Consider the following 15724-nt stretch of genomic DNA (forward strand, 5'->3'; position numbering starts at 1 on the left):
ATAAACATTTAAAAAAAATTTTTTTTAAAAATCCGTGTAACCACCTCAACCCAGAATAATGAATCTCTCAGGTAAATTATTTTTTTTAATTTGGCATTAGAACAACTTGGATTAAGAAAAAGTAGCACCAGTGTATAATTCTCAGGTATTTGAAGAAGTGTATGGCAACTTAAAATTTGAGAATAACACCATTAAGGACAGTTTCAATTTGGGAAGTAAAATATTTTATTATATTTATGCAAAAAAATTCTTTTCAATATTTTTTGCTTTATGCAACATATCCTGAACAATTATAAAGTATTAAAGGAAAACAAAGTTTTGGAACAAAGAAAGTGCCTTACTTACGCAAGACAATAGGTCAATAGGGAATTTGGTGTTGCACCTAAAAAAATGTTAATAGCTTTTCTAATTAAAACTCAACATCATAAAAAATGAAACACTAAATTTAATTTTGTATTAACTATACTGTTTTACATCATTTTTATTAAAAACATGTTTTATTAGATTTCCAACTAAATTACATAGTGAATAGTTATTGCTTTTATTGCCGGTTTATATGCTTTAATAATTACTTGGAACCATCCCATTCAGCTAAATTAGATGCAATTTTAGTCATGAACATACTTTTAATAAAATTTTATTCACGTATATACAGCAGTAAAAGAGTGTTATGTGTGTGTGTATTCTAAAATTAAGTTCAAATGTGTATGATACTCAGATAAATAAGACTGCAAAAAAACTGTAAAATTTAGTAGGTGAGTAGAGGAACATTTTCAGAAATATTAAAGAAATGCAATATATAACAGCTGTCCTAACTAAGAAAGCAGGGCTACCTGAAACCCATGCATATCAATCCTCACTCTGAAGGTAATTTAGAAGGTAACACTGGCTAAAGACAGCATTTGAGCATGACTATACCCACATGACTCACTACCTTTTAGACCGCTGCCATCCTGACCCTCCCAAACTTCCAGGTAGAAATGTGAGGAAAATAAAAGTACAGCTGGAACACTGGCTCCATACCTTTCCCTTGATTGTCTTAGTTACCTCATCTGAGGTGGTCCCATGAGTCTGGTCTTTACAAATGTGAAAGTCAAGATACACACAATGCCCATGTGTATGCATCATTGTTCTGAAACAGAAATCCCAATTTCAAAAACAGTTTGCTTTTCATATTCTTCATGTTCTACTTTAAGTTATTTTAGAGCATGACCTATTAGGTTGAACCAATATGGCAATTTCATATGGTTCAACCTTACATGTCAGGTCTGTCCTTATAACCCCACTGTGTAGCTCATTCTAGGTTTCAATAGGTATTTGTTGACTTAATAATGAAAGACTGGGTCTCTCACCACTTACCCTTGCCTAAGGATGCTCAAGGCTCCATGTAAGATACTTATTAAAATTATATGCCTGCATGGGACATGTGCCTCCATGTTGGGACATGTGCCTCCATGTTGTCTACTCAGCTCCTGAATATGGCTCTTTTTGGGGGGTTAATGCTGTATCACGTAAGTGTTAGTGAGAGGTGAAGATCCCCATTACAAAGCCAAAGGAGCTGAAAACATTTTGGAAAAATATTTCACATAGAAATGTTATTTCAATGGGTTTCTTTCTAACATTCTTTGGAAACCAGTACACTATGTATTGTTATATAGGAAAAGTGTTCTAGACTGATATGTTATCAAACAAAATATCTATGCATTCCTGATTTTAACCCTAGCTTCTACAGAGAGATATTTGTTCTAATCAAACTACGGTTTGAAAGACTAAGCGGACATCAGTGAGATTCAATTTTTTTTTCCCAACAAGATTCAAAACAAGATATTTTTCTGAGTTTCAGAAACTGCCTTCTGGCCTTTAGAACCTGGGAACCACATTTTTTTTGTAATTATGATTTTACTCAAAGGTATGCAATTCAAATGATTAGAATGCAGAGCATTTACCTATTATTTAGTTACCCTATAAGATATTTATAACTTATATAAATTCTTTTGTTTTCACTAAACTGATATTTACGGTAAACAATTGGCCTGTTTTTAGCAGTGAAGTAAAACCTAAAATTCTTCAGTTTATTATAATTAAGGATGACTGTGTGTTTGTATGTGTGTATATGTATATATATATATGTAATAGTTTAATATTTGTATGCAGGTTATCACTAAACTCCAATTCAATTTTTTCCTGTTTGTCAAAAATAGTCTGACCAAGTGAAACATATCAAAACATTTCTAGAATACAAATATTATGCAGAAAGTGTGGGGGAGGGTTAAATTCTAGCAAATCAACTATGTATTCCCACATGCTAACAGAGTTATTCAACACATCTTTGAATGAAAAAGTTGCCTTGAATATATTTCTTCCATCCATCATGGGTAGACATTGAAGTGTTAATGAACTCTTTAAAAGAGTCCTTCTCTCTCTTTTTTGTTTCTGTATATTATCATAGCCCTTTGCCTGGTACATTGGATGTTATTTGTTAAGGTTTCAAATGTATAAAGAAGTCATTGTTTGATGCATAAATGAAGTAAAAAAAAAAAAACTATGCTTAAAATAGTCTCTATTATTCCACTGAGTCAAGAAACAATCTGGAGACCCTGAACACACACTTAAAAGCAATATATTCTGTGATGTCACCACCAAAACCATTAAAAAAAATGAGGGCTGAAGAGAATGTGTACATTTTTTCTATTGCAATCCCTTACTTTTAAAGATGATTAAAGTAATGTGCAGAGTTAAAGGGGTACCTCAACTTACCTTTGTACTCTATAATCTTTTTCTTTTTCCAGTTTATTTTGAGAGAGAGAAAGAAAGCAGGAGAGGGGCAGAGAAAGGGGAGAGAGTGAATCCCAAGGAGTCTCTGCACTGTCAGTGCAGAGCCCAATGCAGGGCTCAAACTCACAAACCTTGAGATAAGTACCTGAGTTGAATCAAGAGTCGGATGCTTAACCGACTGAGCCGCCCAGGCACCCCTCTACTCCAATAATCTTAAGAAAATGGGCAACAGGGAAAAATACAACAATTTGCTTTGACTCAAAAATACAGAAATCCTTTGCTCTTATGTAAACATATTTTTGAGATTAATAAAGTACAAATATTCCCTTGCAAAACTATCAATAATATACAATATAGTATTGACTCAGACAAGCAATTAAAATGGTTCTTGTAAAAGTATACTTCTATCAAACGAAATTGAATGTTTATTTTGAACTGAAACTTTCAAGTCTGTCTCTAAATCTGACACTTCTCTTTTGCCAGACATCCTTTAATAAATAACCTCAGCAACAACAACAAAACAAACAAATCAGCGGTTTATAGAATGTACAACTTCGGAAGAAAATAATTAAGAAAAAAGAGTGTTTTCTTGAGCTATTACAAGCTCCCACGAATTTCTAGAATCTGGATTCAAGGACAGAAGCCTAAGTGACCACAGTTCTACTTCTAATCCAATTAAATGACAGAACTAGACACTTACAAATTGACAAACACCTGAATACAGAGCATCTTTAAGCTTCTTGATCTGGGAATGCTTTTCGGAATTCTGTAAACAACAACCATTGCACAGGAGAGCCTCTTTTATGATAAGCTACTTATATTTCATGATAGCTTCAAAGACCTCCTGCTTTTATGATTAACTCAAGGGATTTATGCAATCTTTAAATGAGTTTAACCTACAGGCATTATTTTAAGTCTGTCAAAAAGTTTTACATAGCTTAATATATTTTACCCAAAATCCAGTGAAGGTGGCCAAAGGATACAAACTTCCAGTTACAAAATAAATAAGTCCTAGGGATATAATGTACAGCATAGTCGCTAGAGTTAATAATTATGCATTGTATATTTCAAAGTTGATTCTAAAAGTAGATTCTAAAGGTTCCTACCATAAGAAAAAATTGTAACTATGTATGGTAATGGATGTCAACTAGCCCTATTGTGGTGGTCATTTCACAGTAACTACCTATATCGAGCCATTATGTTGCACACTTATTTAAGGTAAAATAGGTTTGGGGGGCCTGGATGGCTCAGTGAGTTACACGTCTGGCTCCTGAGCTCAGCTCAGGTCAAGCCCCACATGGGGTTCACGCTGACAACACAGAGCCTGCTTGGGATTCTCTCTCTCACTCGCCCTCTGTCCCTCCCCTGCTTGTGCATACATGCTCGTGCTCTCTCTCAAAATAAATAAGTAAACTTAAAACAAACAAACAAATGTAAAATAGATTAAGTACTATGCTAAGATTCAGAGTTTCTGCACATTTTTTATCTTTATATTTTTGTTGACTTAGGGAAGCACTAGAAGCTTAAAATAAACAAAAAAGCTGAATATTATACATCGATCTTTCCTTTTCTAAATTCTTCATTCCAGTTGTGTTTATTTGACCTTCACCTAATTATCTAGCCCAGTGGCAAGACATTTCTCTTCTTTTCCTCTCTTTCTCCAACACACATAATATACATATATCTCCCAATGAATTTACATTATTTCCCTTAATGAATATATTGCAAATCCTTCATAACCACAGTGAGAAAAAAAAAGCTCTTAAAAGGGATTTTTAACTCTCCCTTTTATATGGTGCCCAATAAAGACATTGTTGTACCTACCTGTGTTATATTTATAGGTAAGGATTTCTAAAATCACGATATGTTAATTTCTTTACAATAATACATTAATCATGTTGTATTAAAGAAAATGGAAGCTTTTTTTTTTTTTTAATTTTTTTTTCAACGTTTTTATTTATTTTTGGGACAGAGAGAGACAGAGCATGAACGGGGGAGGGGCAGAGAGAGAGGGAGACACAGAATCGGAAACAGGCTCCAGGCTCTGAGCCATCAGCCCAGAGCCCGACGCGGGGCTCGAACTCACGGACCGCGAGATCGTGACCTGGCTGAAGTCGGACGCTTAACCGACCGCGCCACCCAGGCGCCCCGAAAATGGAAGCTTTTAACTTAACATTTAAAATGTTGTTATTCATATTTTATAAATATTAAACTAGAGTTCCAGCTGACTGTTAAAATATAAGATTTTTCTCAATTTCTACAAAGACTTCACACACATCAAACCCGTGGCTACAGAGAAATGAATTTAACTTCCAAGTCTGAGTAAAACAATATTCTAGACCTACACATCTGATACAGTAGCCACTAGGCACATGTGACTTTTAATCTAAATTAACATTAATTAAAATGAAATCAGATTAAATTAACATTAGTCCCTCAGTTGCACCAGCAATATTTTAAGTCCTCAATAGTTGCAGCATGGCTGGTGACTACCACAAGTATAAAACACACAAATACAGGACATTTCCATTAATCTCAGAAAGTGGATTGAACACGCTTCCTTCACTCCTCCCCAACCTCCACTTCTAAACTTCTCTTTATTGGGTCTCTTCAGTCTCCATCTTACAGGATTCTAACCCAGACTTGCCTTTTCTGCCTATACCAGTTGTTCTCAACTTAGGGACTTTATGTCCCTCCCCATAGGACATTTGAAATGTCTGAGACATTTTGGGTTGTCACAACTCGGGAGACAGGTTTTAATAGTGACGTGGTGAGTGGAGGCCAGAGACACTGCTAAGCATCTTACAATGCACAGGGTATGCCCCACAACCACAAATGATGTGCCCAAGTTGAGAAATTTTGGGAGGGACTAGATTGGAGGTGCATGTGGATTGCCCACCCAAAAGTGGATTTGTTGTATCATAAGTCCCTACCTTCTGACTACTCCCAAATATCACGTACACCAGGTACAAGAAAGTAATACCCTCAGATCCAATGTAGGTCTAGCACCCAGAGTCCCCACTGACTTTAATGTTTGTTTATTTATTTATTTATTTATTTATTTATTTATTTATTTATTTTTATTTTTGAGACAGAGCACAGATGGGGGAGGGTCAGAGAGAGGGAGACACGGAATCCGAAACAGGCTCCAGGCTCCGAGCTGTCAGCACAGAGCCCGACGCGGGGCTCGAACTCATGGACCGCGAGATCATGACCTGAGCCGAAGTCAGAAGCTCAATTGACTGAGCCACCCAGGCGCCCCTCCCCACTGACTTTAGAAAGGTAGACATAAACTACAGGTTTTACCACATTGAATTCTTATTTTTACAGAGACTGGCATTTTCCCACATTGGTTAACTGAACAGTAATCAAATGTGGGTGGTATCACGTATACTTTTATTCCTTTAGATTGTGTGTTTTATGGAGGTAGGGACCATGTGTTTTTTTTCCTTCATCTACATATATATGCACCATATAGAAAGCTCTGAATGGTAACATTGGATGAGAAAAACAAGATACAGTATAGTGCAAATAATAGGAACTATTTTTTTTATCATTTTGAGAGACAGAGAGTGGGAGTGGCAGAGAGAGAGGGAGGGAAAGAGAGAGAGAATGAACATATTTTTATAAAAGAATGGTGATCAAACCTTCCCAGTATGTACATATTTTTGTTTATGTGTGTGTGTTTGTATGCTTAGGTATGTTCATTGATGCATGTATTTATCTGTAAGTACAGAGAAAAATGAACTGATACAGTAGTTTGTCACTGAGGATTACATATGGGAGTGCTATTATCAGGGGAAAGGAGAAAAGAAAAAAAATATGTAAAACTTAGGCAAAAATTCGTGGTAATGGTAAAAAGTTATATTTTCATTTTTTTTAAATAATGGAGTATTTAAGAACTACCTCAAATAGAGCAACTGAAAGGAAAATCAAAAGCATAAGATCTATCCATTAATATGGCATTTGTATTCTAGAAGAGAAATAGCTAATAAATACGAAAAATAATACTTCATACAGCGGTGAGTCCTCTGAAGAATATTAAAATTTAGGTGTTTGGAGGAGATAGTCCTGAGCTCAGGAAAGATATCAGCACTTAGAGAAGCAAATCTGAGATTCATCAGGGTGCTACACGAGTCAATGTGATCATTTAGAGAGTAAGTGTAGGGGAGGAGAGAGTTCAGGGTTGCACCCTAGAGCACTCCAACAGGGAGTGGCAAGGATGGAAGCTTACCGAGATGAGCAAAAGAAGCAGAGGAGAGAAAGTGGTGATGCTGAGACAACTCTTGAGATGAGTTTTTCTGGAAAGTGTATTGCGGGAATGGTACAGAGAAATGGGGCACTGAATAGAAGGGCACCATGGGATCAATGGAAGCTTTGTATAGAGGACATTTATCACACCATGCTTATATAGTCATCCTGGGGAAAACCTATGATGCAGGAAAACAAAAGAAACGCTTGCAAGAGAAAACTCAATGAGAAGTGAGAGGAAAAGGCATTTGTATAAGAGAAGACTTAGGGATAGGTTGGAGAAGGAATGACTAGCTATGTCCTTATCCTTGAGGCATGCATCCATATATGATGAGAAAGTGTTTTCTCCCAAGAGTAAACAGTATTTGAAATTATTCCACTGAATTGTATTAGAATCAATGTAGATTTATATCACATCAGCTATCCCCTAGCAAAATATCCACAACTGACAACTTCAATCAAGAAAACCATGAATTTGCATCGTGAGACACATTCTCTTGTTATTTACATGCTCCAAAATTATAGACTAAAAAAGACGATGGTGCAAATAGGCAAAGTACACGAACAAATGTTAGTAGAGTGATATATACATAAATATATTTGTCACTGATATATAGTTCAGTTATTCTATGATCCCAGTGCTATGCAATTTCCAATAAAAAGTCAAAATCTGAAGATGTCTGCTCGGATTTTAAAAGAGAAAAGATAATCTATATCTGAACCAGAAAAATTCCATTCTTAGAAATTTCCCAAGTTGGGGCACCTGGGTGGCTCAGACAGTTAAGCTTCCGACTACGGCTTAGGTCATGATCTCACAGTCTGTGAGTTTGAGCCCCGCATTGGGCTCTATGCTGACAGCTCAGAGCCTGGAGCCTGCTTCAGATTCTGTCTCCCTCTCTCTCTGCGCTTCCCCCGTTCGCCCTCTCTCTGTCTCTCTCTCAAAAATAAATAAGCATTAAAAAAGAAACAAATTTCCCAAGTAAATGCCCTTTCTACCACAATAGCTAGTCCACTGTGCAGTAGGTAAAATAAGATTTTAAAGGCACTGATCAATCAGTGCACGCGTCATTCCTTGCAATTCATGCCAACAAGGACACCAAAATCTTTTAGGCTTATCTGAATTGTGAACAAGAAACATGTTTGCCACCTTTTTTTTGAAATTTGGGTATACTTAAAACTGGGGATTTCTTAAACTTTGACAGCAAAGGCAGATCAGCAGCTAGAAATGCAGCAATCTTTTACAACCAGTTTTTAATAGCAAGCGTCAGAGAAAGCAAGGAAAACTTTTCATTTCCCTATCTAGAGATGGAGGCACAAAACTATATAGTCAAAAAGTTCATGTAAACTTGTTAATTACAGGAATAATAAACTAATGTTGGATGAAATTGGCCAACTGCCTTCTATTTACAACCCGTAATTTTCATTCACAATTACCTTAGTAAGGCACATTTACTTCCATACAAAGACAGAAATCTATAAAGATAACTTTTAAAGATCTCTGCAAACAGTAGACCTAAAATATTAACTGCCTGGTCTACTTTCTCTACCTATCCAGTTTTCTTCCTATCAACAACAACTGGATAATTCTGGAATTTTCAATGGACCCAGGAATAAGAGATTATGATTGATTTTTCACTTACAGCTTTATAAAGTAGCTCAAAATCCCAGCAAAAATCTTCTTACCCCAGCAAAATCACTCTGGTAAAATTATTCTTTTAGATAAATTGTTTTTAATTACAACTTTGTCTTTTAGGAAAATTAAAACATCCAAATTACTCTTCTGATCATTTTTAAACTCTTTACTATTATGGCCTGAGAAACCAAAGCTAGGAAACATTGCAGAAACCCAAATTACACTGGTACCACACATTTAAGTTCAGGGAGCAAAACACGGGAAAGCTCGGATTTTTATAACTAACATCTGTTTATAAACCAGTCTATCACCCTAGTTTTGAACAAAGTACTTGAATCCAAAAATAAGGAAGTAGATAATGGAACCGGAGTCTACAGAAAAGTCCCCACAGGAACAGATAAAAAAAAAATCAGCACAAGAGCATGAGGTGGTTGTTGTTTAAATAAACTCTGACTTGGGTTTTTGTTGTTTTGTTGATTTGTTTGTTCAGTTTGAAAGGCTTACCATCTTGCTGCCCATGAAGAGCCTGAGGACTCTGCATTCTCTCCTCAAGATTGGAGCTAAGATCAGAGTTCACGGCTGACATCCGTGTTGAATCGCTCATATCAAATTCATCGCTTTCTATTGAACTTTCATCCTGAAAATGGTTTTAAAATATCATCAAGCATCATGAAATATAACACATTCAAATAGTGACCATTATATCTACAGGGTCAATTAGAGTTTAGCCAGTAAGTTAGCTTTTACAGAACTCAGTAAATTGTGTTACATATTAATAGATACTTGAAATAAATAATGTAATAATTTCTCTCTTTAAGGAATTTCAAGGCTTGTGAAAAATCAAACAATGTATCTAAGTACAGGCAGATTTAAAAGGCAAAATAACATGTTTAGGAAGGATGTACTTGGGAAAATTATCCTTAACAATGAAAAAATGGTTTTTTTAATTAGTAAAAACTTCCCTAGGACAGTCAGTCACAAAACATAAAATATAGAGAAATATATGTTTCGAGTCCAAAAATAAATGACCTAATAAAATATTATAAGCAAAAATCTTAGGATGCGATAAGAAAACCTTACACAAAAAATTTTCCTTGGCAAACAGGATGAATTCTAATAATTGACAAACTTACATGGCTAGATTGAAAATCCACATTTCCTGAAAGCAAGATTTTAACACCTCCCTTCTTTCCTTATAATATATGCTGTACTGCAACCACAAAAACAAGTTCTAGGTAGAAGTGTGAAAGATCCATTTACCAAAAGCCAGTTCGCTGAGTGGCTAAATTACCAAAAGGCCAGTTTTCCAAATGCCCAACTCATCAAAACCTGTCAAAAATTAAGTTAAACCAAGTCTAAGATATTTTGCTGTAAATCGTTTCACTGAAGCAAATCCCTTTTAGAGAACCGATTTTCAGCCAAATGGTATGCTTATGTAGGCAGAAAGGCCTGAGAAGCTTGTGTAACATATTGCAAGTACTTAATCAAAATCACCAGGTTTGACTTTAGTTTGTAAATGTCTGATCTCAAAGTTTAGCATTAATATAAAAATCAGCAATCGCCATAGCAGTAGTGCTATTTATGTGACACATAACTGTTCTTTATACTCGTTTACTCACTTCATCTTTATCACAACCTGTGAATTGGGTACCAGGATTCATCCACTTTTACAGATTGAGAAATTGAGGCACAGAGCAGTTAAAGAATGTATCCCACTACAATACACCAGAACTGGGATTCATATGAAGTCATTCAGGCTTGAGAAAATAACTTCTTTGAACAGGGAAGAGTTACCTTGGCTTCCTAAATGACATCTTGGTATCAGCAAAGAAGTTGCTGTGGTTAAGGGACAGGAACGTTCTAGTAGACTAACAAATTGGCATTCTGATCCATAGGTCAGGTCAAGGTGATTTTGGTGTCCTTCCTTTACAAAAGGTCTGATCATGCCCGGGTATACTGAGTAGAACTAGCTCTTCATTAATTCAGCAAGGCAATGCCACCCTGTGAGGCCTCTGGGCAATCAGCCACATAGACTTCTCCCAGCGGCATGCCCTCTCTCTTGGTACATTATGTTTTCTCAAATTCTAAATTCTAAGAAAATCCAAAGCATCTGAAATAAATATATATGTTAAAAAGAAAAAAAAATAACAGAATTCAATGTGCACATCAATCTTATCAGTGTGTACCATATACATATACCTACATATATATGCACACACGTAGGTGATACAGATATTTATTATATGCACTATATATAGTGTCTGACATGATGGAATTTTAGAGTGCATTCTCTACAGCCAGACTGACTGATTCAGATCCAGCTCTGCCACTTAGATGTGTTACCTTAAATAAGTAACCTAACCTTTCTGTGCCTCAATTTCTTCATCTATAAAATGGGAATAATAGTATCAATCTCATAGGGCTATATAAAGGTTAAGCAAATATACTAATATTTAAAGTACTTAGGACAAGGTCAGATAATTAAGTACAAAACTGTTTTAATATTTTTATGTAGAATACATAAGAAACTCTGCAGTATATAATAGGACTTATATTATGTTTTATGAACACATACAAAAATAAATTTAAATATAATAGTAAAGATTAAATATAATAGTAAATACATTTAAATATATTAAATATAATAGTAAAACTTATACATATAAAATAAAATATAAAGTAAATTTAAATATGTGTTTATAAACTAGCTGTGTATTTTATATAAACATAGTCTGTAGAACCAGGCACTTATTATATATACTAAAAATAGCTAAATATACATAGTCCAGTAAAATTTCATCTCTAATATATACCATCTTAAATATATGTGTGTGTGTGTATTCACACGTGTGTGTGTAAATGTATGTATATGTCAGAATGTATGTGTGAGTTTAAAGGAAAGCTAGATACAAAGAGATAATATCTGATCCATGGAATGATTATATAAACTGCTACAGCACATTATGAATAATCAATACACATTTTATCATCAATAAGTAACACTCTTATAAGTATATATTTTAAGAAATGTGGACAACAAATTAAATGGTTATACAACCAACTGTACCTGCTATTTTAATTTTAAAAGAAATCACCATTCTATTAATCATAGGTGTCTTAATGATTGTGACTATCTTAAATATTTTCCTTTATGATTTCCTCTGATATATTTTATTTTTCACAATTCTACTCCTTATTAGAATATAAATTATCCAATTGCTTACATTTATAAAGAGCTTTAACAAAACTAAGTGCATGTATTCATTCTGTAAGTTCTATTCAAATTATTGACTGATTAAATTACTATCTTTGATAAGAGGTGGAAAAATTGCCTAAAACCTAATGTTGCGGTTTTTTATTATCAACATAGAGACAACGCTAATTGTCAGGAATGCTAAGTCTAGGAAGAAATTACCAAATATTTCTAAGAATGAAGAACTGGAAAACTTGACTGATATGATATTAAAGTATTTTATTTTATTCATGATCATCTGTAGGCCATTCATCTGAATTCTTCCCCTATGGGTATTTTATTCTATATGACAATCAGAAAGAGAGTCTTCAATCTGACTTTATTCCTTATGTTATTAAAATCTTAGGATAATGAAAACCATGGCCAACTACCATAGAATTTGCTTCCCTAAGGCTTAATTTTTAAAAATTAGAATAAATATTTTACTGTAACAAATAATTTTATTCCCAGTCTTTTTCCTTTTAAGACAATTGCATGGAATTTAGATCCTCTGATCCATTCTATATTTTATTTTTGTTTTCAAGTTCCAGGTTTTACCTCTAGAGGTCTCTACCCTGCGACTCCTGATTTCCATTGTTATTTGTCCTGATCTCATTTTCCCATTTCCTGAATGATTAATTATAGTCTCCTAGGTTTCTATCCACCTCCAATTTCTTCCCCACCAGTCCTGTTCATCATCTACTGCTAAATTAACCTTTCCACTTCAGAAAGTGCCACTTCTCTGCTCATAAATTTGCAGCTATATTCGTCAATCCAAATCTACCAAGTAATGTGTAAGTTGCTCAAACATTAAGGGTTTTCCATAAGACTGCTTGAAACCCACTCCCACAATCTAATCTTTGTTGTTTTTCACTTACCTTATGCTCAAACCAACTCAAAGCCCATACTATTAGCCTTTCTACGGAATGTACCACCTCAGACCTTAGTGTGCATGAGTGTAGATATTGTTAAAAATTCAGATCACCACGTGTCACACATTATGTCTAGAATCAGAATCTTGGGCTGGGGTTCTGCAACATGCAGTGCAATGAGCTCCATGGGTGCCCCTGACGTTGGTTATTTAGCCAGTAATGTTCAGAAACACATTCTGTGCTGATGGAATTACTCTATAAGATTCCCTATGCGGTAAGGTGACTACCAGCTTTACTTGGCTATTGAGCACTTGAAACATGGCCAGTGCAACTGAAGAACTAAAAATTTAATTTTAGGTAATTTTAATTAATATCCAATTAAATTTAAATATCAACATGTGGCTAATGGCTACCATATGGGGCAGTGAAAATCTAACAATTCCTCATTGTTGGATCTTGAAAATATTTCCAATCATTCACTATTAGCAATGCAACAAACATCCTAATACTTGAGTTGCTTCATACATCACATTCCTTAGTATAAATTTCTAGTCAAGCATATGGGTAACATTGAAAAATTTTTAATAATTATTGCCAAACTCTCCTCCTGTAAGATTATTCTGGTTCAAACTCTATCAACAGTCTGTAAGAAGGTCAACTGATCTTACATTATTAAAGTATTTTGATTCTCATTCCTGGCCATCTTTATTTCTCTTAATAGCACTTAGCATCTTCTTCTATACATACTTTTATTATTTATGTCCTTTATTTTCTCCCCTGCAACTAGAAGACAAGCTTAATAAAGGCAATATTTTTGTCAATTTATTAAGTTTATCTCCATTATCTACAAGAGTACCAGTTACACAGAAGGTACTCAGTAAATATTGGTTGAACTAATTGAAATAACGCATTAAAATTTAAATATAACTGAGCACAAAGAAATATCTCACTTGAATTCCGTTTTAATGTAATTTACTTAATCACCTTCCTATCTTTCAATAATCACAGCTTCTAAAATTTTGCAAATAATCTAGCCATTTATATGAATATTTTGAAGGCAGTGTGCATCCAATTGGTATTTTCAAGATGTAAGGATGAGAGCTATTTTCCTAATCCAGTTATAAATTGAAAGGATCTACTCCCTTTGTGTGAAATACTTATGATGTTTTAGAAGCCAGAAGGATTCGGCATATGTGGGCTGTACTGTTGGCACAGAGTTGATTTTCTTACTTTTTAGCCTAGAAATAAATGTACCAACATCTAAATGAGCTTCCTACAAATAATTTGACAGCTCCAACTAGTTTATGAGGTTTAATTTTTTTTCCAATTATATAATAAATCAGGAGAATAACTTTCCATTCTCCCGGATGGATAGACATTAGTATTTTTTTAGTTGTCTTCTGTATCTTTAACCCAAAGATTTTATTACTATTTACTTAATCATTTATATGTAGCCATCTGATAATATGAAATCCACGTCTGCCACTGTACAAATACAGATCTTCTCACAAAGTGTACTCTCAATGGTTTTTTGAGATAAAACAATTTTATAATATAGTTTTAAGATTAAACCTGCTCAAATAAAGAGGAAAACAAAAAATATGAGTTTCATTAAATAAAGTAAGCTCAACAAAGTGAATTTTATAACACTTTGCCAAATAACGTTATATTTGAAAAATAAATATTTAACCACATTTCCTGTTATTGAGAAATTTCAAGAAGGACTGTATGTATTAGCCTGAGAAACCACTCCTAATACTGATCATCTGAATGTGCCTATTGATTAATGGCTTGTTAACTGACTAGTTAACAAGGATTTCCTAAGCCCCTACTGCTACAAGTTTTGGTGGCGGAATATGTATAACTTGGTCCCTATCTTCGAGATACTGCCACCAAACTGAACACTTAATTAGTATCCTAAAGAATATTCAACAAGTGTGCATTTGTGTCTAATACATGCCAGCAAGCGCACATCTCGATTCTACTCTACAAATTAAACAGGATAATTTGAAACATCAAAATACCCCTAATTAGGAAGAATCACAACAAATTATCTCTAGAAAATACACACTGGTATAGACAATAATGGAAAAAAAAAAAACCTTTAAAACATACAAAAGATTTAGATGGTGGAGAAATGATTATACTTGAAATGCCCATTAAATTGACTTTTGTGATTTCCAGGGAAAATAGCCTGAATACTACTGGACACTTTCCTTGGATACTCACTCATTTGGGATACTTTCCCCTGAACTTTCTAGCACTTTACCAAGGCTAGCTTGATGGTGGTCCATTAAGGAAAAAGAAGCTTTCTTGGGAAGGAACACATTCCCACCCAGCACTAAGGTAGATGTGTTGAGACAGGGACTCTCTGTCGGGGACTAGAAGTTTCTGCCTGTTTTTTCCAACTGTGCAATGCCAGTAACATTCCTTTCATTAAAGAGTAAATTACCATCTTCAAAATGCCATCACGCTTAATACGATAGTCATGGTTATCAAACTTCATTCCGACTCGGAAGTCGGTATTTCCATTTTACCTCATCTTGCTGTGAGTTCAGCAGCTGCAACTTCATGTGCTTCATGTAGGCCATGGTAATTGGCATGTTGTAGTCAATCATGCTGGTCACCAAAGTCGGAGGTTTTCCGTTATCTGCAATAAAACATTTTTAATGGGTGTGAAAGTGATACTGCATTCTACCTGTAATTTCAGAGCGACCCACGTTGTTAAAATTGAAATCTGGTTCTAGATACCAAGTCTTTAGGAGGTTGGTAGCATTACAGATGGATGGTAGGAAAAGGTAACCATACAAAGGTACATGGGACAAACTAACTCTATGGATAAACTAGTTATTTCTAACTACGGGAAAGCTTTTTGATACCCTGGCAGCAAAGGGTGAACCCAATACAGTGATTAAACACGATCATTGGTAGTTTTGTATTTTTCTCCTTTGCTGCACACCT

General features: G+C 34.7%; 1 protein-coding gene across 7 annotated transcripts in view; it reads right to left on the minus strand.

Annotated features, from left to right (window-relative positions):
* The window catches only part of NOL4 (nucleolar protein 4), a 426742-nt gene that overhangs the window by 287115 nt on the left and 123903 nt on the right, over positions 1-15724 (minus strand). For 6 of the 7 annotated variants that reach the window (XR_006707305.1, XM_045457208.1, XM_045457200.1 and 3 more), the window contains 2 exons: positions 15301-15413; positions 9164-9296 (listed from right to left, as the gene is read on the minus strand). Coding sequence is in view for 5 of the 7 variants with exons in the window: in XM_045457208.1 (XP_045313164.1) it covers positions 9164-9296; positions 15301-15413 (246 nt within the window). In the remaining 2 variants the exon portion in view is untranslated. Of the gene's footprint in view, positions 1-9163; positions 9297-15300; positions 15414-15724 lie in introns of those variants that run through there. The other variant, XM_045457206.1, reaches the window with a different exon arrangement.

The sequence above is a fragment of the Leopardus geoffroyi genome, chromosome D3 (genome assembly GCF_018350155.1).
Source record: "Leopardus geoffroyi isolate Oge1 chromosome D3, O.geoffroyi_Oge1_pat1.0, whole genome shotgun sequence".
Classification (NCBI taxonomy): Eukaryota; Metazoa; Chordata; class Mammalia; order Carnivora; family Felidae; genus Leopardus; species Leopardus geoffroyi.